Source organism: Anguilla anguilla, chromosome 2, assembly GCF_013347855.1.
Source record: "Anguilla anguilla isolate fAngAng1 chromosome 2, fAngAng1.pri, whole genome shotgun sequence".
NCBI classification, from domain to species: domain Eukaryota; kingdom Metazoa; phylum Chordata; class Actinopteri; order Anguilliformes; family Anguillidae; genus Anguilla; species Anguilla anguilla.
Window position 1 is genome coordinate 52,958,986 of NC_049202.1, and position 19,004 is coordinate 52,977,989.

General features: G+C 41.1%; 2 protein-coding genes across 5 annotated transcripts; one reads left to right on the plus strand and one right to left on the minus strand.

Moving 5' to 3' along the window:
* Positions 1–67: 67 nt before the first annotated feature.
* On the minus strand, positions 68–12,088 carry si:ch1073-272o11.3 (cerebellar degeneration-related protein 2). Of its 3 annotated transcripts, XM_035405352.1 has the most exons (7): positions 11,910–12,088; positions 10,268–10,430; positions 10,066–10,187; positions 7,663–7,775; positions 5,512–5,660; positions 4,774–4,944; positions 68–3,467 (listed from the first exon to the last, which is right to left on the minus strand). In XM_035405352.1, exons 3-7 carry the CDS (start codon positions 10,145–10,147, stop codon positions 2,660–2,662), a joined length of 1,323 nt encoding a protein of 440 aa, XP_035261243.1. In that variant the 5' UTR covers positions 10,148–10,187; positions 10,268–10,430; positions 11,910–12,088; the 3' UTR covers positions 68–2,659. The 3 variants fall into 3 exon arrangements, with proteins under 3 accessions (XP_035261243.1, XP_035261244.1, XP_035261241.1); XM_035405353.1 differs by lacking the exon at positions 10,268–10,430; XM_035405350.1 differs by having other exon boundaries at positions 10,066–10,430.
* mettl9 (methyltransferase like 9) lies at positions 12,088–18,886 on the plus strand. Of its 2 annotated transcripts, XM_035405355.1 has the most exons (6): positions 12,088–12,264; positions 12,422–12,583; positions 13,056–13,246; positions 16,747–16,956; positions 17,365–17,549; positions 17,939–18,147. In XM_035405355.1, exons 2-6 carry the CDS (start codon positions 12,422–12,424, stop codon positions 18,145–18,147), a joined length of 957 nt encoding a protein of 318 aa, XP_035261246.1. In that variant the 5' UTR covers positions 12,088–12,264. The 2 variants fall into 2 exon arrangements, with proteins under 2 accessions (XP_035261246.1, XP_035261245.1); XM_035405354.1 differs by lacking the exon at positions 12,088–12,264 and having other exon boundaries at positions 12,407–12,583; positions 17,939–18,886.
* The last annotated feature ends 118 nt before the right edge of the window (positions 18,887–19,004 follow it).

Below are 19,004 nucleotides of genomic sequence, written 5' to 3' on the forward strand. Positions count from 1 at the left end.
ACATAATTCCCCACTTCAAATCCATGTAACAACAGATCAGCATAGAGGCCTCAAGTATCACACAAGGTCAGTTTGACAGGTGAATTTATTGGTTATCTGACTAGGTTCACAGTAGAACATAGCGTCAGCAGAATAACATTAAACATTTTTGTGTTTTGTGAAGTTGAACTCCTTAACAGAACACACTGAAATTATTTAAAACTGTTTAACCAAGTTATTCATATTTATGTACATTTGTAATTGACACATTTAAACAGTTCAGCAGTGTATATAGTTTATTTTATGGTGAGCCGTTATGTCCTTGTGAGAAAGCAGAATCCTTTCCTTAATGTGGGAACACAGGCCAGTGAGGAGATCTGTAGACAGTACCTGAGTGGCTTGATATCCTCTACATATTTAAGACTAATGCCATATTTGGATGCAGCTCAGGCCAGAAAAAACTTATCTGCATTGTGCATGCACGTTCACTCAGTTACCCGTGTCCCTGCCTAAACATTAAGTCCCTTTAATGCTGGTTAATACTCACACCTTTCAAGCATGCAAGACTGTATTTAGAACCCCCACTAAAACCAGTTTGATAGTAATTTGTTTGCCAAAGTTGTAGAGTGTGCTAAACCACCACACCCATTCTCACACCATTTGGGATTAGCATTTGGGTGGAGTTTGGATGAGTCTCGTGTGAGACTCCCTGTTTACACTAAACCATCACGCCAGGTTCACCCGAGGCGGAGCCATCATTGCCATTTTGTTAATGTACGTAGGCAGGTGATTTGAGTTTCTGAAGCTACTTCCAAGTTGAGCCCCTTTTGCCCTTGGGGTGGCCTCTTGACAAGGATTTTATCCACAATCATTGAACAGCACAGTGCATTCATGAGAAGCTGCTTAAACACAATGCAAATAACCCTCAAAGGAAACAAAAGCCCCTATAAAAAAGAAATTATGCAAATTATAAAACAATTGATACCCCTGCCCTTATCTTTTCCTCACTATTTTTTTCCTCAGCATTAATGCGAGGCAAGGCAATGGTGATGAAGAGAGATCAGTCATTCCTGTGAGCAGTGTCCTATCAACCACTACTCTGTTCCCTCAAAACCAACAGCTGTCAATTATATTTATATATATATATCCTTTATTTAACCAGGTAAAAGTTGAGGGGATTATTCAGAATTAACCACATCAGCCATTTTACTGATGCAATTCCTCGTCTGGAGGTCATGTTTCTGGTACGTTCACTGTGATAAAGACTTTAAAGTAGGTGCAGCATGCTATAAAAAGGATTATTGATTAGAGATCAGTACTGATCCATATCAGGCCAAATATAAAACCTCAGATAGTATGATGACATGACCTCAGATAGTAAGTGCTGTAAGCGGTTGCTTTATTACCTGTTGCAGCTAATCATTCATTTCATTTACACTGAACAATAATGATGCTGCAATCAGGCTACCAGGGCTTCAAGCTAATTTACTGCCTTTAAGGTGTTCTTTCAGGTTTCCAAAAAACAAATGTTATCCCTTAATGTTTTACTGCACATTTTTCTGTTACTTTCCCCCAAATCACTCATTTATGAACTGCATTTACACATCCAATATGTTCTATTTTCAAAAGCAATTCCAGGAGCACCTAAAGATAAGAGTTCCAGTCACACTTGAACACAGCTAAACTGAAAATAGCACTTGTTCCATAAACAATCACATTATTTCAGGGTGGAATACAGTGAATTAGGACAGCACTGTCCTATATCTAAAGTGTCTAAAGGAGGAGGGGAAAGGGGAAATTCAATCCAGTATCACCCTAAAGCACAATACAACATGGCTTTACCGAGATGGGAATTCAGACTATGAGTAGTAGTCTGAATTCAGCCGTCTGTGTCGCTGCTGGATGTGGACTTTGAAAGCCTCAATACTGGTAAGTATCAATGTGCTTCATGGCAATATAATCCAATTCCGTTCCATAGTTCACACATTGTTCTAATTTGCTTATCTCTACAGTGTACACACACTCAATGTCTAAAGAAGAAATGATAAAATACTTTTTGCATAAGTTTTTTTAGACGGCCAAAGCCAAAGAGGTCAACATAAGTCTGAGTTCCTGATATGAAAACATTGCTTTCATGAAGTTACATGAACACAGAATTATGAATAGAATAACACTACAATATATTCATTTTAAATGGACAGTAATGCTAACACTATTACATGCTGTATCAGACAAAGAATCAAAAATTCCTATCTGCTTTTTTAAAGTAGGATCCAATTATTCTGCATTGAAAGTTGGGTGTAATAAAAAAAATAAAATAAATAAACATACATCGAGCAATCTGTTCTAATTATCTATCTGACATTGTAACAATTTTGTTCAGCTTTATTGAAGAGTTGCAAGCCTGCTGAAAAATACAATGGCAAAACTTTTGATTGTTCATCCACTGAGCTGGTGTGGCTTTGTGAAGACTCCCTGTTTGATGGTTAGGGAAGCATCGTGATTTAGGAACAGGTGTTGAGGTGCAGTCGCCTGGACGGTGGCTCTTTGGGGTTTCGCTAGCTTGAGGCGACTCCACAGCCTGTTCACATTGGACAGGCACAAAGCCTTTTAGATGCCTTCACCAACCCTGGACAAACTGAGGCAGAAGCAGGCAAGTTCCCTGAGCATTGTGGGAGCCTCACTGGGCTGGAGTAAGCTTGGCCCTGCTTTCACTCAGGCCCTCTTTGGTCTTCTGGATGCAGGAGAATATCTCCTGGAAGAGGGCCTTGTACTCGGGCTGCTGGGCGTCGTCCTCCGGGCCCTGGGCCTTGGGTGAGGGGGCGGAGCCGGGGCAGCAGCGCTGGGCGGCATGCGTCTGCACCGCCTTGTGGCTGTGCTGCTCGGTGCCCTGCTGGCAGCGACGCAGCAGCTCCTCGTACTTCACCTGCAGGGCGCTGTACTGGGCGTCCACCTCGTTGAGCAGGGAGATGCCGCGCTGCTTGACGGCCTCGGCGCGGCGGGCGCAGGTGCGCTCGTGCCCGCGGCGCATCTCCTCGGCGCCGGGGCTCCGGAGCGCCGTCTCGCTGCTGCAGCGCTTCAGCGCGCGCCTGCCCTGCTCTGGCTGGTCCTCGGGATCCCGCTCCCCGTCCCCATCCGCCGGCTCCTCCGGGGGGAAGAAGATGGCGTCAGGCAGCAGCCCCTCCGCCCGCCTGGCGCCGGCCGCGTCAGCACGCCACAGCTGCCGCAGCTCCTCCACCTCCCCCTCCAGCTCCTGCAGGCGAGCCTGGCAACCCTCCAGCTGCTCCAGCCGCTGCTCCAGCTCGCCGTTCTCACGGGCCATCAGCTCCGCCTCCTGCTCCACCTCCCTGCGCCTGGCACGCTCTGTCCCCAGCTGGGTCTGCAGGGACTGCACTGAGCGATGGAGAGACAGGTTCTCCTCCTCTGCCCTCACCTTCTCCCCCGCGGACATGTCAACATCTAAAGGGGCGGGGTCATACGACAAATACCTGGGCAGAGAAAAACAAAGTTCAGGTGATCATTTAAAGCTACATACATTTCATTCTATACTGTGTGAGCCAATTGACACATCAAATATGTTGATGAGAGCAAATTATAGACCAACTGGTATACATCCCGTTCACATCACAAGAACAGAAAATGTTTTCCGCCGTTGGCTGTCAAAGTAGAAACAGCAAAAAATAGGGCCTTCATTTTTATCGAATACCATCATCGAGTACCCCTTCGAAGCTGAGCACAGACATTTGTGGCAGCAAGCCATTTAAGCCATTAAGCCATTGTGGCAGCAAGCCTGTGCTCAACACACCAAGCCAGAAATGAATGAAGTAACAGTTAATGATAATCAAGTAGCAGCTTCTACAAATTTAGCATCAGCAGGTAAATTCATATAGAGAAACACCACTGACCAATGCTGACAACTTTAATGTGTAAGCAGAGGTAGCTTGTAAACAAACCAAAACACTCTTGGCAAGCTTATAACACCAGTTTATGAGGCAAGCATACAAATATATAATCTATGTTTACTAACACCAAAATGGTCTATATTAGCCATTTTCATAACCATGACATTATAGCGTGCCATTAAGTGCAGAAATCTACCACACAAGGTATTATGTGCAGCATTACATTTCAAGTGTGTGACTGCAAGTCTGCCAGCCATGACAGGGATCTGTCAGGGATTATGAAAGGAGAACCCAAACTGGATTATGGTGTCTGAATGGTATGACCTTAAGTAGACGAGTCAGCATCAGTGCGCTAATATTGACAGGGTCACACAGAGGAGATCAGTTAGGTCAACAGCAGGCCGCAAATGGAACGGTGTTATCTTAAGACGTGCAGCATCACACATATGCTACCACAGTGTTCTCACTAATAATACAAGGACATGTAGCTACTCTTTGCCTCAAAACATGGCAGACCTGGGATGAAAGATAGCTTAAATAAAACTTCTTTTCTCCAGGAATAAATGTATATCACATTTAATGATTCTATATTTATTCTTCAATACTTATATACTATATTTGGAAGAATTAAATATTTTCCTGAATTATTATTAAAACAAAGCACTGTGTATTGCCCTATATAGCAACCCAGCTCCACGTCACCCAAGTAAAAACTGACCTCAACCAACATTCTGTCACTGAAAAAAAAAAATCAATATTTGCAGTCCACAGACAGCCAATCAGCTTGATTATTTCTACATAAATTTACCAACGGTGGAGGGAGGGGTATTCATGATGACCAAAACTGAGCCCGGACCCGGTAGTGCAGGTCATACAGACAGAGGAGACTCACTTGTGCCTGCTGTACAGCTCCTTGAGACAGGACATGCTCTGAGCTCCCAGAGCCCGCCGCTGCTCGGCCAGGTCTCTGCTGGAGCGGCCTGACTGTGCCGTCTTCATCTCCTCCACCTGCTGCTGCAGCTCCTCCACATGAGCCTGCAGGCTCTCGATCATCTCTGTCAGTCTGGGGAGGACAGCATTCGCCTTTCAAGCACTGTGTGTCACTTTACACTCATACCCAATATGGCTGACAAATCAGATTTCTCTATATCCAGTCTGTTTACGCTGGATTTTTAATGGGTTGATTGTCTTATTGTGTTTAGACTGAGGTCACACATTTATCCTTGCTGTTGCAGTCAGTGTTCTATCTAGCCTGACGACAAGCTCTACAACACAATGGGACATCTTGTGACTCCTGCATGCATATTACATGATGTTATTTGTCCAAAGAATGTTGTTGACAGGAGAAGATGCATGCATACATTTAGATCCAATACAGCCAGTATCTGATTAGTCAAAAAAACTGGATATATGTTAGATAAAAAGAAAAGTGTAAACATGGCAATGTGCATGGCTTAAATTACAATGAAGTACTTTAGGTTAGTTCTTTCCCTTTCACAGCTATTTTATTGTCAAGTCCAACTCAAATCTGACAGTTATTATAGAGTAGCAGGTATTCTAATGAATGAATAATGCTGAGTGTTCTCTGTTCAGTCTTGGCCTTAATCCTTCAATCAGTCCCTGGCCCCACCCCTGGATCTTGTGCTGGGCTGAGCGGTTGTCCAGGACCAGCCTGTGGTTGCCTTGCTCCAGGTCACGCGCTGTTGTGTCCAGCTGCTCGTACACCTTGGCATGCTGCTCGTTCATCTGCCGCAGGAGGTCCACCTGCTTGGTTAGGTACTGTGAGAGAAGCGGGGAGTCAGCACCTCTGATCTCACTGTGCAAACACTACTCTGGCATAGTGTCATATGCAGGAACCATAAAAGTACAGCAGGCACACAGACCACATTCACAGTGGATTTTTATCTAAAGTTTCAACACATGACACATCAGACCCCTTTTATCTATATTTTATTAGCTGCTAGCAACTACACTTGCTGAAAATGAACATGACTGCTGGTTGTCATTGCATTTTGTATTAGTTTAGGTTTAGGTTCTCGTGTCACTTTCACTTGGTTAAAGTTACAACTGCGTCATTCCCTGCAATCTCCAACAGGCAGAGTTGAGCAGTAAGACCACATTAAGAGAGGCAAAGAAAGGCAGTGTCTGTGGAGGACATACTTGTTTTTTCTCTTATTGCAAAAGCTAACCTGACTCCGTACTTACCATTAGAGTAGGTATCTTATCAGCTACCATTTAAAGATCTTTGCAGACTTCAGTCAGCATGATTCACAGACACATGGCAAAAGAAAAAAAAACCCACCACAACAAGTGACAGTGTGGCGCCAAGACAAACAAGCAAACTCTGTGATTAAAGTGCTATCTTCACCCAATTCTCTGAGCAAGCAAGAAATCAAATTCTTTGAAACAACTCAGTGAGCAAGTCCGTCCACATAAAACGCAATATTGCCAGTATTTAAAAAAATAACCACATATTAGACCAGGAGCTCCATCTGGCAGCAGAAAACCGGAGGGGGGGGGGGGGGTGAAGAGACAGAGGACGGATAGACCAAGGACACCACACATTTGGATTAGATTCATTATGTTCCATAAAAAAGGATCTAAATAACTCAGCTCTGCATGCATTTGACGTTTTTACGGTATGTGTATTACCATTAAAATGCCAAGTTTAGAGGCTGTAGCAAAAGAACAGATTGATTAAGGGACTTCGTGAAAGGATCAATTCTCACATTAACTGAAAGCTCAGCAACAAACATTGCTTCACATAATTCAGTTACATCTCGAAATGTGACCGAAGACTCGTGATGGCTTTAAGCCACTTTTAAGTTCTGAACCATGTTAAGACTCCATAAATTATACTTTGACATTAGTCAAAATATCAATACATGCTCACTTAAGTATTTGCTTGAGCAGAGGAAGACTTTCTTAGGCTCACCAGTTAGCAGAACAAAGCTATGGAAGAAACAGCTGACCATCAATTCAGTCACAAAGGGCTTATGATGAGGAGTTTAAATTCCTCCAGTGTGTGATGTTGACTCTTAACGAATTGATTTACATCCCATGCCACTGAATGACTGAAATGGGCTGAGTACAGGAACAATACGTACAGCACGGCAGGCCAAGCAAGACGTGGCTAACGGATTAATAGGCTGGTCGGACAGGACGCAAAATAAAACCATGGCTAAATAAATCCTCCAAACCACTGAAAACCGCTGAATTAAGATGTGATAACCAAAATAATTCCCTTTCTTTAGTTGCTTTTTTCCTCCAGTAGCCCAATGTAGTGTCACTGGAAAATCAGCTAAAAAGATGAGTGAAATGTGAATACTGGAATAGATGGTGGAAGACGCTGATGATATCCAGCTCAGTAACCATACCACAAACTCCAATGTATGCTGAAATCATAAATTTATTTTTAAAATGGCCAATATCTTCTACTGTTCCCTGTTGCCTGATTATCTGTGGAGGCAGGAAGGCAAAGGCTTGACAGAAATGAATGTGACAGAAATAAGGATTACAAGATGTCAGTTTCAACATGCCTACATAAAATGTCAACAGGAAACACTGACAGTGCTTACCTCTGTATGTTCTTGACAAAATGGTGCCAAACACTAAATCCTGCTAAGCTCTTTGTTTTTAATGCTATCTATTTTGCACAAAAGTACTCTAACCTGCATACAATAGTAAGCTTTAAAACATGTCTTCCACACCCTGTAACAACACATAAGACAAATAAATCAAAAACGACATATGTATACAGAAAATCAGATGATCACGTTACCTCTATCTCTTGCAGCTGTTCCTGATTGGTTGAGTACATCTGCTTCAGGCCCTGTTCCAGCTCTCGGTTACGGTCCAGCAGGGTCTTGCCCAGCTCAGCTGCCAGATGGAGGTCTGGAACCGAACCAAATACTGACAGCTAGAGAAAACCCCTTGACTGGCCAAACAGTTGTACTGTGCAAATGCCCAGAGAAGGCAACCACGTCAACAGAGGGCTACTACAATAAAAGCAGTGGCAAGTTAATGGAATTCACACAATAATATTTTGCTTTAAAAGTGGAACGCGGATTCAAAGCAACACCAGCTGTAAACAACTGTACACCAAAACCTAGATGATGATTTGGTTACACAAGATGAGGATTTGAGATCTGCTGAATGGCCTTTGTAACTATCAAACACAATCAAAGGGATAGCCACTGAGACGGCTCTGTATCTAAAAAGAGACTAGCATAGCCATATTTGCGCCCAGATAAAATTCATTTAGGCTACTTCATCTTGGGTCCAAAATTTTGTTGAAAGACCACTTTTCAGAATCCAAATTATTTCCCTGTCCATTAGAAAGTATAGGCTAATTGTTTTTGTTCTCTACCAGTGAGTCATGTCAAATATAGCAAATTTTCCGACAATCATTTAAGATTGGGGGGTATTAAATTAACTGCCTATCCAGTCAACACATTTTCTGTAATCCTTCCAGATCTTTGCAACAAGGCATGCTGAAACAGTAGAAACCTTTGCATTCACCTGATCAGAGCACAGGTGAAGTACAAACAGAGCTCTAAATCCAACGTACGTTTTACATGTGAGAATTTATTGTGACCAGAAAACAAAAAACACAGTGGGTATGGGGAAGGAGACCATTAGGAACATTCAGACCAGATTTAAACCAGAAAGCAAGACCATTCGTCCCTAACCCACCTTCTGAAAGCATTGCAAAAACACAGGAAACTATTCAAATTCAGTCTCAACAGTAACAAGAGAGCCAATGATACACTATTACTTTCAACAAGCTTGCACTGTAATACATCAACCATCAACACATCTCACATTTTAACCTTGCTGTCTGTTAACACAGGAAGTTGGTTTGAAAATTATGCTATCTTGTTGAAACTTACAAAAAAATAAATACATAAATAGAGATAGCTAAGTTCTAGTGTTAGCTACATTTCCAAATGCCTTCAATTACTCCTATGTATGACATTTGCGAAGACAGTTTGACCAGATTCTTCTTCTTTCTGGATGAGGCTGAGCTGGTCAACATTGGTGTCCTTGGATTAGTACTTCACACAATTTCATAATATTTTATTATCTAAGCAATTTCAGAACGTACTAGTTTACATTTACTTGAATGTTTTAACACTGAGGATATATATGTTAACGTGAGCAGTTACCAGTTGGTTAAAAGGTTTTCATGTTCCACAGTGTATCTTGCACAAATTAGGCGTGCTAAATATGGAGATTTTTTTGTAGTTTTAGCCCAGTTAATGCATTTTTCAAATAACTGACGATGTTGTGGAATGTGTTGGTCTTATCTGAAGACGTACAATCTAAATTGATGGAACATTATCACCCTGTAAAATACAAACATCCATACTCACTATGTTTTTTAATATTCAACGTCAGTATTAATTTTACAATTAGATGCTGGAAAATTCCAGATTAACATTGCAGCAGACCCAATCTATCTTTTATTGATAAAGATTTCGGGTATTTAAAGACTTTCAAGTTAATCATCCAAACAGGTTGTGAATAATAATCTCGTGTTAATCCTCGTGTTAACATCTAAATGCTAATACACGAAACGCTGATTTGATTGCCATTGCCAATGAAATCAGTGCGAGAAATACACTGTTGGCATTACAAATCCTTAAACGCAGCCTAATAAAAAAAAAGTATTTATAGGCAGTTGTTTCAAGTTGATTATGCATGAATACTTAAAGGGGTACAACATTGTTTGCAGGCTACTTGTATCAAATTAAAATGTGCTTATGGCTACCAACTAAAGACACAATATTGTAGCCCATTTCGTTGTATTGCGAAACATGACATGAAGACTACAGCTGAAATCTCGATATGCAGCTAATTTATTTCCAAAATTCATTTTTGAGTTAGTCTGTAGTTTTCTTCTGGACGCCTGATCATGCTAACTGAAAAGAAAGCCGTGCTAAATCCTGTGAAAAGCATTGAACGCGTATGGGCGTGACATGAACCAAACAGCAATAGAAAATAAATTATTCTAAAGGCTGAGGTAAAGAAGAAATGTCTTCGACCAATGACTTGTACACGCAGAAATTTAACGATGGTTGAACATTTGCTACTAGCAAGTAAGAAGCTTCTGTTTTCAGTGTCCTGTTCCTAGAATAGACCGCTATTTGCCCCCAGCATCACTTAGTTCACAATGTCTTACCATGCTCCAGATCCTGCTGGTCGTACCACGGTTCTTCATCTTTGATTTCAAATTCTTCCTCCACAATCATATCGGTTAGCATCTTCAACCAGAAATTCACTGGCGATTGATCTTCTGTATTCCTATGGCAAATGCAAGAATATTTCTCCAGAAGTATCTTAAAGGAAGCAAGGCATTGTAACGATAGTGAGTCTCAGCTCACCGGTTTCCGTTGTCTCTGCCATCGAACTTATGTTGCTGGGATAAGGGCGAATGTATCTTTCAGCCTCCAAGTGGCGCATTCAGGCTGTGGCCAGCAACGTGGCAATTTAGTGATATGCAAATGAACAGTAGTGACGCATAGGACGAAGTGCAAGTAACTGTGGCTATTAAAAAAAAAATCAATTTATTAAACGAGATGCACAATTCTTACAATTGCAACAAACTATATTTATATTAGTTTATAATTAGTTTATTTCCAACACAATGTTTTAAGTATCATATTGGCTGGCTATAGGGGTAATTCAAGAAAAAACATCTGCTTAAGCTTGCAGCCAAAGCTGTGCCACTTCCAATTTCATAATAAAAATGCATTTTGCTACAAGTTTGGACTTGTTAACTAGCTTTCTACAGTTAAGTCATACATTTAGTTTAATGTGAGTTTAAACTTTTTCCCTATAATTGTCATCTACTTGGTCATTGTCACCCCATCATCACACATTTATGGCCCATATTCACATCCGTACCTACAGCTAAAGGCTGGATGGGAAAAAGTATTCAATTGATGACAGTGGGTAACATACTTCCAATCGGACAGTAAGACTAATGTCACCTATATCCCTTTGTTCCTTTTGTGCCTCTCTTAGGACAAACAAAACATCTATAATGGTATTACCTGATTAATACACCTGCATCAGCAAATATTACCACCATTTGTCCAGCAATCCATTGTAAGTGTCTGCAATATGTCTATGTTTTAGAGTTGCAATATGTGCCATGGTTTTCGAAATGTGAAATGATTGGTCCTTCAGGATTGAAGGATGATTTGACTTTATCAAGATTTGCCTGTAAAAAGTTCATATTTATGCAGTGGAATGTTTTCTTTTCAGGCTAGTCTAATGCAAAAGTACCTGAAACACAACTACCTTGGCACATTTGTATTTTACCCTCTTCTATCTTCATAGTGAACTTTAGACTTTGTGGGATGTGTATCCTGAGCAAGCACCCTTAATCTCTATAATATTTATTGCCTTTGAGGTAATTGACTTGTAATTGAACGTGTGCATGGCTTCAGAGAAGCTTAAACAGACACAATATATAAATATTTTACTTATGTTACAACATAAACAACATGTGTAAAGATTTTCACAAAAATAAATGTTTTTCTTTTAAAATGTAGTATTTATAGTATTGTCAGAAAAGAACAACATGTACCCCCCGAATACATATGCCTACTCTAAATTATACACAGTAATGAAAAGTAGAGAAGGGACATTTTCAACCCCCATCCAAAAATACTTTTAAATACTCTTTAATCTTTTTGTGAGAGCAGCTATTCAACCAAGATTGTTCACGCAAAACAGTATGACAGCAATTTCATTTGTGTCAATGATGTTGGTCTGTATTTACAGTATAAAATAAATAAATACATTTTTTTAAACTGTGTGTAATGGAAACAAATTATGTTTTAGAAACAAACCGGTTAACATCATAAGAAGTAGTGAGGCAGCCAAATCAATTTATTTAAGAAGTGCATCTAAAACCATGTAGCCACTAATAGCCAATAGTATTTTGAATAAGTACGCTACATGTCCCAGGTCTGATACATATGCACGCACAAATGAAATACACATAAAAATACTTACTTCACCTTCTTGTGGGCTGATGCGCTTATTTATACATCCTATAGTTAACCTTTGGCCAAGTATTTATAACATGTATTCCACATTCTCATTATGTTCCATATCAAAGCGCAATGATAATGTAATGATAAATGCAGTATGATCAAAGATGAGCACGATTCCAGTTGCCTGGGGACGTATTTAAGCGAAACACAGGAAGTAAATACTGAGATGACCGCCCGCGGTCGTGTTGCTGGCCACTCTGGGACAGCAGTTTACAGTTTACCACATGTATTATTGGAATTTGTTTACAGTACCCGTTTTACGGATTAAGAAGATCAACGAATATGTTGCCTCCTAAAACGCACCACACCCTCAGGTTCGTTTGTTTGTTTGTGTCCTTGATGTGTCTGCGTGTACCAACGCCATTGGTCACTCCTTTCAGTAGTTTCATTTATTTTTTAGTGTAAGACTAGAAACACGTACCAAATGTTCACTTGCTTTAAACTGGTAAATTGAGTATGTATTATCAACAGATGAAGACAGCGGTTTTTGTTGCGTGGATTGCGTTATACGTCTCAGCTCTGCTGGCTGTAAGAAGAATGTGGACCGGTAAATATGTACGTAGCCCTCTTGCTCGAGCTCTGTTCGTCAGCATGGTGAGCGAAGGCGAGACCACAGGACTAGATGCTCATGAGGTACGTGAAAATGATCATAGCAACCGGTGACCAAGTTTATATTTTTTTGTATTATTTGCGTAATCAGTCTCAATGTCAGCAAAATACTTGTTCGTCCTTTTTGTTGCCCGACTCAGACTTCTGCAATTGGCGATTCTGTAACTATCAATTTGCGTTCGTTTTTCTGTGCCACTTTCAAACGATAAAGCATATCACTTCTTGTTTTAGAGAGTTGGGTGGGTGTTGTGATCACAATCAAATAAAATATTGTGCTAACAACATCCTCCTCCAAAATGACTTGTCGGTGACTGAATGTGCTAGCATCACCATTAACTGAAGTGATTATAAAATATCCGTGTTTGTTCCAGTTACCTCAACAGTGGCTATCATTTAAAGATGGTCTGAATACCACTGCATCCTCTGTAGTGATGATTGTTTGGCTGTAACGGGGAGTGTTGTTTGTGACTGTGGATGCTGTGTGTTGCCGTTTCAGTGGTACCGCTGCTGTCCTGATATGCTGGGGGAGGCTCTGAGGCCGCTGTTTATCCAGAGTTACATGGACCAGGACACAAAGGCCTTCCTGAGGCGCAGTGAGGAGAAGTCAGGCTGGCTGTTCACACAACTCTACCACTCCTTCGTCTCCACTGTCTTCAGCCCCATTGTCTCCCGCACCTCCATCAATGGGTAACTTGATTTCAAAATCAGCATACTTCTCTTTCTCTGCCATCCCCTTATTTCTCTCTCACTCTGTCTCTCACTAGCACACATGAATGTACACATACACACACACACTAGGGATGTACAATACATCGTATATTTACCTTCATCGCGATATGAACATGCGCGATGAACACATCGCAAAAGACTGCTTGAACTGCGATAAATAGTATATTTACTAGGGAAATGGCACCAAAAAAAAAAAAAAAAATCGGCGCTTATTCAAAGTAAGCCCTGAAGGGATTTTGTATTGATGAAATGAAATGTCATTCAAATTGCAGTCAGGACCTCTCTTGTCATCATCCCGATCGTTCATCCGATCCGTCCAAGTTATGCCGGCAAAGAGGCTCTCCAAAATGTTTTCTGACATGGCTAGACCAGTAAATCTAGTTTGAACAAGGATATTTTTGCATACAGAACCAATGCTGTCTGCAGTGTGGCATAAAGCATTTTAGTTTTGCGAATGGGTTTTTTACATTTTTTTTAAATTTTTAATTACGATGAAAAGGAGACATGCGCGTTGTAAATTTCAACAAACTACTAGAATAAAATGCCCAGCCAACCTGGAGCATGTACATGACTTCTGATGCCTAGATTGCCTGAAATCCTCGTTTGAACAAGGACATTTTTGCATAGATAGATATCTTCGCCAAGGTCTTGTCTGCAGTGTGGCATGAAGCATTTGAGTTTTACGAATGGGTGTTTTTTACGGTGATAAGGAGACATGCGCAAAGCTCAGGAATCCGAATCCCGAGCAGCTCGAGTATTTTGTTGCCAGTGTACATGTTTTCTGGTGGCTATGTCACCGAGAAAACTAGTTTGAACAACAATATTTTTACATATATTTTTTCTACAAGACAGTGCCTACAGTATGGTATATATCATTTTAGTTTTACAAATTTCAATAATCAGGGTGGTAAGGGATGTTTTTGTTTAGTTAGAGTAGAAGAAAATATTTTAACCCTTGTGTAGTCTAAACATTCTGTATACTCCCCTTGCCCTAAGGGTCAAAAATGACCCACCTTCACTAAACCCCTAAAATACAGCAGCTTAATTTAATTTTAAACCCCAAATCTATTTTGCATGAAGAAACAACCTGTCATTCATCACAAACTTTGTGAATATCTGGGTTTTCCCTCTTCACAGTGCAGAAAGACTGCATTTAATCAGTGGATACCACTCATTTTTATTACAACATCCCTGTCATAATTGTTTTCTTTACTAAAGTAGAGGTTTATTATTATTATTACTATTATTATGTCATGGTCCTGTTTTCCTGTCTGTGTTTCCCCTGTTGGGCCGCCAGATGGCGGCACTTCTGTTTTGTGTCCTGCTCCCCCCCTGTTAATTGTATGATTGTTTCATTGTCTCGTTATCCCATCATTGTTCCCACCTGTGTCTTGTTATCCCCTCCTTCTGGTTTGATTGTTTTTTGAGTTCACCTGTGTCTTGTTACCCCTTGTCTATTTAAGTTCTCTGTTCCCTTGACTCGGGTGCTGGTTCCTTGCGTTTGTTCTGCCTTGTGTTTGTTACCGATGTATGTTCAGACCATTTATACCTGCCTGCATTCTTTTACCTGTTTGTGTTTGTTCCCGACTAGCGTTTGTTGAGACCCATTGTACCTGCCTGCGTTTGTTACCCGTTTGTGTTTGTTCTGACTTATGTTTTGTTTCAGACTGAATATACCTGCCTGTGTTTTGTTTGACCTGTCCTTGTGCTCTGTTTGACCTGCCCTTGTCCTCTACCTGCCTGTGTTCTGCCCTGCCCATGTTTGTGAGTTCCTCTTGTTTTCTGTTTTATTTAGATATTTTTTGAGTTGGTGTTTTTGCCCTGCGTGTCCTTTTCTGTTCCCTGTTTGTTTGCCCTGTAAGTAAAGTCTTTGTTAATTTTCCCCTTTTTGAGTTTCGTGTTTTTTTTCCACTCTGCGCCTGGGTCCCAGCACCCGTGCCGTTGCATATTATTGCTAAAGGTACTGCATAGGTGTAAACATTAATTTTTTTAACACAAGATAGCACTTGTATAGCCTAAGAAAGTAGCAGAAATGTGCAGAAAGTAGTTTTGAATGCATTTTATTGAAGGGAAACAATAACAGTCTTGAACCTTTTTTGGCAACGTAGTGATATATTCTTGTATACTGTACAATGAGGAATTCAACTACAAAATACTAGTCTTCTCCCATTTTTTGGACCATTGCCCCCCACCCACAAGGTGTATAAACAACAACAATAAATAAGAATAAAATAAGATAATAGATACAAAACAAAAACGTGAAGAACATAAATCAATCAACTCTAAATAGCACATGTAGGACAGTATGCAAGTGTGTGTGCATGGACTTTGCAGATGCAGTGTACATAGCATAGCTCACAGAGGCAGTCTAGTGTACGTAGCATAGCTCATAGAGGCAGTTTAGTGTACAAAGCATGGCTCACAGAGGCCGTTTAGTGTACATAGCATAGCTCATAGAGGCAGTTTAGTGTACATAGCATAGGTCATAGAGGCAGTTTAGTGTACATAGCATAGCTCATAGAGGCAGTTTAGTATACATAGCATAGCAGGTAGAGGCAGTGGTGAGTGCGAAGGCAAACCCTTTTGTCTCAAGTCAGTCAGCAGTTGTAATTAGCCCATGGGGGGTACTGGTGTCTCCCCATAATGTGGCCTGTCAAAGCAAGTCAGGACCCTATCTCTTTCTGAGAGCTACAGTGCAACTGCCTCTGCTGAACACATGTTATGTTATGTTAACACTGTACAACTGTGTGTCTGTGTGTGTGTGTGTGTGTGTGTGTGTGTGTATATGCGTGCATGTGTGTGTGTGTGCGTGTGTGCTGGTGGTGTACAGCTTTCATGGAAATATGAACAAAGGCAGTGTTTCACTTTTTCTAATGTTGGGGTCACTCTAGGAAAAGTCATCAAATTTAAAGTTGAAAAAAGATCATTTAGGGGGTTTTCTCTGCTGTTAAACATAGTGGCGGGTCATTTTTGACCCTTAAGACAACACAAGGGTGAAGGGGAGCAGTGGAAATTAAAATTCAGTTATTTGTATTTATTTAAATAGGCCTAGATGTTCTGTTAAAGTGATCAAGAAAACTTTATTGCCACGCAACTATGTTGGTGGTATTTGTTTTCAATACAGTGGCTGTTTAGGTGCAATTTGTTCAATAAAAGAATGTTGGAAATAATGTATTTCATTTTTGTTTATTCAGTGGGCATAGGCTATTCATTGTCTGGGGTCTATGTTAGCAGCGAACCTAAAGCAGAAAGACATTAAAACTGTATACTATATCGCAAGTCATATCGTCATCGCAATATTCAACAACGTTATCGCATATCGAATATTTTCCTCATATCGTGCAGCAACACACACACACCCACGCACACACTATCTTCCTGTCTATGTGTCTTGACTGCTGTGTCTAGGTTGAAACCTGACCATTGCTTCACTGTTATCTCCTCGTTTCTCTGGACAGGTTTTTGGGGAGGGGCTCCATGTTTGTGTTCTCTGGGGACCAGTTCCGCCAACTCCTCCGGATCAGCCCAGATTGGCAGGGACACAGGCTGCTTGACCTTGGTGCTGGGGACGGGGGAGTCACTGATGTCATGGGCAAGCATTTCAGAGAGGTCTATGCCACAGAAGTATCCACTCCCATGAAGTGGCACCTTCATAAAAAGAACTACAGGTAAGTCATATGTACAGACTGTGCTGCATGGTCTCCTGTGATTAATTTATTCTAATACTAATTCTGGAAGTTAAACAACTGTAATGAAATCACTGCCTGTGTATGATATACAGCATTTGAAGCAAAAGTAAGGACAATTATAATCATCCACATAAGTGATGATTGTCAGTTTTAAGCCTTGAAGATCCATTGACTTTAAGTACGCAGTGCTGTTTATGTCCAGATAGACCTAACAACCAGAGCGCTAGACCATATTGGTATGTGCACAATCGCATGTGACAGCCTTCCGTAAATGGAAATTTCACAGTGTTGCAGATTGTGAGAAGAAAACTTTGCCTCAACTGATACTAAAGGGATATTAATCATTATGTGCCCTGATCTGTGTTGCCTCCCACCACTGTGTGTCAGAGTGCTGGATGTGGATGGGTGGCAGAACCCCGGCTTCCAGTATGATCTGATCAGCTGTCTGAACCTGCTGGACCGCTGTGACCAGCCCCTCACTCTGCTCACGGACATCCGGCGCTCTCTGGTGCCTGGCACTGGCAGGCTCCTCCTGGCCGCAGTGTTGCCCTTTCAGCCTTATGTGGAGCTGGGTAAGCTGACCGTGGCCTGTGTTTGAAGTCTGCTCTCCAACTCTGAATCCAGTATGAGGTTAGGGCAGAGCTGTAGACTTTTTATGTGGAGAGAAGGTGCCTGTAAGGGCTACTCTGGCACATGTTAAGGAGGTTCTCATGTGGACTGCAGTGATGCTTAGACTGGGGAACAGGTAGATCCCCTGATCTGGCGAATTCATGGAGGTGATTGCTGTGTCTAAAATTTAAGGTTCTTGCTTCTAAGGTTCTAAAATTTAAGGTGATTGAGTTAATTTAAGGCACTGACGTAACCCACTTGCCGTTTCAGAGAAGTCTTTATAATCGATTTCCCATAGCAGTTATGTGCCAGTTTCCTTGACGACTGCATCACATAGCCTCTTTATTTACAGGTGGCAGGTGGGAGCGGCCAAAAGAATACTTGAAAGTGAAGGGAAAGACATGGGAGGAGCAGGTCACCAGCATGTCCAATCGGGTGTTCCAGAAGGCGGGGTTTGAGGTGGAAGCAGTGACGAGGCTGCCATACCTCTGTGAAGGAGACATGTACAATGATTACTATGTGCTGGATGATGCAGTGTTTGTTCTGAAACCGCTGGAATGAGGGCACATGATGTGGAACCGGTCAGCTGATCGGTCATTAATGTCCAACTTTTAATCCTGGTGCTTCTTTGACATCAGGTCCCTTACACGACTCACTTTTAATTATATTCCGGGGGAAAACATACATGATTAAATAATGTATTGTCATGACGGAAGTATTGGGATTTGAGATGATAATTATCTTTAGAAGGAGGAAACCCAGCCTCCTCTCAGGGTGTTTACAGTTATTTTCCTATATTCTGTGATGTCTCACATGGTGCAGAAACTTACATTACATGACAGGGACATAATTGGAGCCTATGTACATTCTTAGACAAGAAACATGTAAGGGCAGATGTCCACAGGCATGTAATCATTATGCACAAATTTTCTGCACAAATTTCTTTCTGTCTATTCCATGTTGAAGTAAATGCCCTTAATCTGTTATTTACAGATTAATATCTCATCATCAGTGTACCATGGAATTGTTGTACATTAATCTGGTTGATGGGTCAGGGAGTTTATATGTGATTTATTTAATGCGTAGTGTCTACGCATACACAGGACTTCAATCCCCCTGCATTCCGACAAAGGGCTGGCATGATTTCCCACTCCGGTGTGGGATTTACTGAAACCAACCCAACACATGCTGTGTTAATATCTCTTGTGTATAATTTTTTTAGTGATTCACAAATGTTATTTTCATTATCTAAAGATAAATCATTGGATTGGTAATAAAAACAAGTTGGTAATCGTTTTGACATCCTGTGTCTCCCTTGCATTGCTTCTTTGTTTACACAGTACAAAGCAACACATCAAATGTATTTTCTGTAGAAAAACAGTAGTCTGAACAAGACAATGTTAAATTGACTGACAAAC